The 2,988-nt window shown below is 39.5% G+C and overlaps 1 protein-coding gene across 1 annotated transcript in view; it reads left to right on the forward strand.

Moving 5' to 3' along the window:
* The window catches only part of LOC107685483 (actin-related protein 3-like), a 13,842-nt gene extending 11,935 nt beyond the window's left edge, over positions 1-1,907 (forward strand). Inside the window, exon 10 of the mRNA XM_016482080.1 lies at positions 1,170-1,907. Within this exon, the coding sequence (XP_016337566.1) occupies positions 1,170-1,265 (96 nt within the window). The 3' untranslated portion in view covers positions 1,266-1,907. The remainder of the gene's footprint in view (positions 1-1,169) is intronic.
* Positions 1,908-2,988: the final 1,081 nt, after the last annotated feature.

Consider the following 2,988-nt stretch of genomic DNA (forward strand, 5'->3'; position numbering starts at 1 on the left):
GGATGTAAATCACATATTGTTAAAACAACAATTGCGATATTATCGCAGACGATATATATGGCACAACCCTTACACACACACGCAAACATAGAGAGACAAATGTTTATTAATAATCCATTTAGGCTAAATCATAATAATGAGCCTTTAATTGCCAACATAGCCTGTAAGCGCTCAAACACTTATAAAGCTTGCCACAGCGCACCGCAGAAGCTAATGATTATCAATGTGTCGGGAAAAACAGTAAGGAGGCTGCATTAACATTTGAATAATTTATTGATAAACTAGTGCTTTCTTTGTTTTCGGTTTAAGAGATGAAGTCGGCGACATGTTTCATATGCATTACATAATCTGAGAATATTTGTTCTCCATTTGAATCGGTTCATTGGAAAGGTAGATAATTTATTAATATATGTAGAAAATATATTTTTCATGTCTGTGAGGCAAGTTTACAGAGTTTCGGAGTTTTGTGCTCAAGTTCACCGAGACCGAGACGGCAGAAAGTGCGTCCTGTTGCTTTCATTATTTTACAAAAGCGCAATGTTTTGTTGTTATTGTGAGTGCACACAAATAAAACATAGTGTCTTTACAGATTCGAAATATTATTACTCTTATCTGTATGAGCGAAAATGAGTATTTTAAGGGTAAGTGAGCGCAGCGGCGCCTCCATATCACACAGACGCTTGAACACTGCGTGACTTCGCCTGTGGATTCGATTACTTTACGTGACTTTTCAATTCAGACATCTAAATCATTTGAAGTCCTCTAGTGACCTTTGACCCCAGACGTCTGCTTGAGAACCGCTGCTTTAAACGACTCGCCTGATGAGGAATCACATTTTTAATGAATCTCTGGAGATTACAGCTTATTGTACTGTGAAAACATTCCAGAAGGAGTGTTCACTGTTGCTCGTTCAAGCATAAAGAGACGTTTATCTGAATAAAAGCCTGTTTAATTGAACGCGTCAGAGAGAAACTGGTTCAGATCCGCCGTCTGCTGGCCTTTGTGAGCCGAAGCGTTTGCTGCCATGAATTATAACCAATAAACCGTTCCGTGAATGAATCTGTGCACTTAGAACTCGATTAGACTGTTTACTAATGACTGTCATTACCTTCACGCTGCAGGACGTCAGAAACGTGTGTGTGACGCTGTGTTTGTGTGTTTGTCTGCAGCCGGAGTTTTACCAAGTGTGTCACACCAAGAAGGACTACGAGGAGATCGGGCCGAGCATCTGCCGCCACAACCCTGTTTTCGGTGTCATGTCCTAAACACACACACACGAGTGCGTATGGGATGGTAGGGAGCAGATGCAGAAATGAGAAATGCTTTTTCTATTGTTGGTCCCCTCAGAGATGTGTGTCCGATGCACCGGTTCACCACGACTGCTGGACACACGACGGTTTTCTTGAGTTTTTCTTGATTCTATCCCAGTGTAAGCAACCGAAAGCGCTTCAGTCTGTGTCGTGTAACTGAACTCCATCATGAGGTTTATGATGAAACTGGACCGGTGTCATTATTGTCATTGAGGTGTAAAGAATCACGTTGAACTCCATACTGTTCTTTATTTGAATGTTTTATGACCCGAACCTCTACCACATTAAAGCAAAGCATTTCCTGCTCTACTTTGATATTTCCTTTCCATCTCTCAAATTTGTTACTAAAGGAAAACTGTTAAAAAAATATCCCATATACTGGATTTTTCTGTCTGTCTTTCTTTTTCTTCATGGCGTTTTAGATCCTCGACTGCTTTTACCTTCAGATGTCATTTATTCATGATCGCAGACAGTCATATGAACATGTGCTTGAGCGGAATCAGTATTAGCAGAAGCTCGTTTTGATAAAGGCAGACACACGGGTGGGATTTGTAAGTGTAATGGTGAAACATTCCAATAAAAGCTCATGGTTTCTAATGAACGTGTTTGTGTGTTTAATGAGCGTGATGATCGTCAGGTGTGTTTGGGCTGCTGTATTTCTCCATCAGGAGTGAAAATGACAGAAACTTCACATGGAGTGTCAGTTATTTCTCAAGATACTGCATATCATGTTTGTTTTAAAGTTCAATAAAGCACACTGGGAGCAAATGAGTTTATTTCTAGTCAAGCTGCTAAAAAGGAAGGCCTGATTAACAAACCATCTTCTCATATTCCAAGTGCTAACTTCTCAATTTGTTTAATTGCTTTAATTGACAATCCAGCTGAAGGGCACAAAGTCTGATGAAAAACTTTTTTTTTTTTGTCAGAATAATGTGGAAATGGCAAACATTCACTGTTTGAAATAATATTTTTTGGACTTAGAAACTAAATGATACGAAGCTTTTCATTAAAAAAGAAAAACGTTTTCCATTTGACATATTTTAAGCTTTTAAAATAAAACATGTATAAATTTACTGATGGACGTACAGATCATCTATTTTGATATGATCAGAAATATTTCTCCAGTAGTCACCTCAAGCTTTCTTGTGTAAACGTGTTTAACTCTCCTGGTTAGCCTGCATACAGCGCAGTGGCGGCCCGAGTTCAAATCCCACTGCTTTCCTATCAGCTCTCCACTGTCCTCGCTCATTAAAAGGCATAAAAAGCCCATACGTCTCACTTCCAATATTCCTAAACTCCAGATAAAACAATATTAAATTCACACAGAGAGCGTCATCTTATTCTTACTGCTTAAACCGGATCGGTGTGAATTTGTCAAACCGAAACCAGTCCTGTTGGCGAAAACAGGTGTGAAGCTCTGAGACACCTGCAGATGTTCAAGCGTCTGCAGATACTCAGATGCGTTTGATTACAGATGAACAGCGTAACTGCAGACCTGCATTCAAACAGGAGTAACGAGAGAGAGAGAGAGAGAGAGAGAACACACCCATGAATACACCTATCTGGGACTAAAAGTCAGCTCAACAGGAAACTTCAATCTGGCTGTGAATGAACTGAAAGCAAAGGCACTGAGAGTCTTCTACATGATCAAAAATACAATTCAATATGAAATTCTAAT

This window comes from Sinocyclocheilus anshuiensis, unplaced genomic scaffold, assembly GCF_001515605.1.
Source record: "Sinocyclocheilus anshuiensis isolate Anshui unplaced genomic scaffold, SAMN03320099.WGS_v1.1 scaffold661, whole genome shotgun sequence".
Lineage (NCBI taxonomy): Eukaryota > Metazoa > Chordata > Actinopteri > Cypriniformes > Cyprinidae > Sinocyclocheilus > Sinocyclocheilus anshuiensis.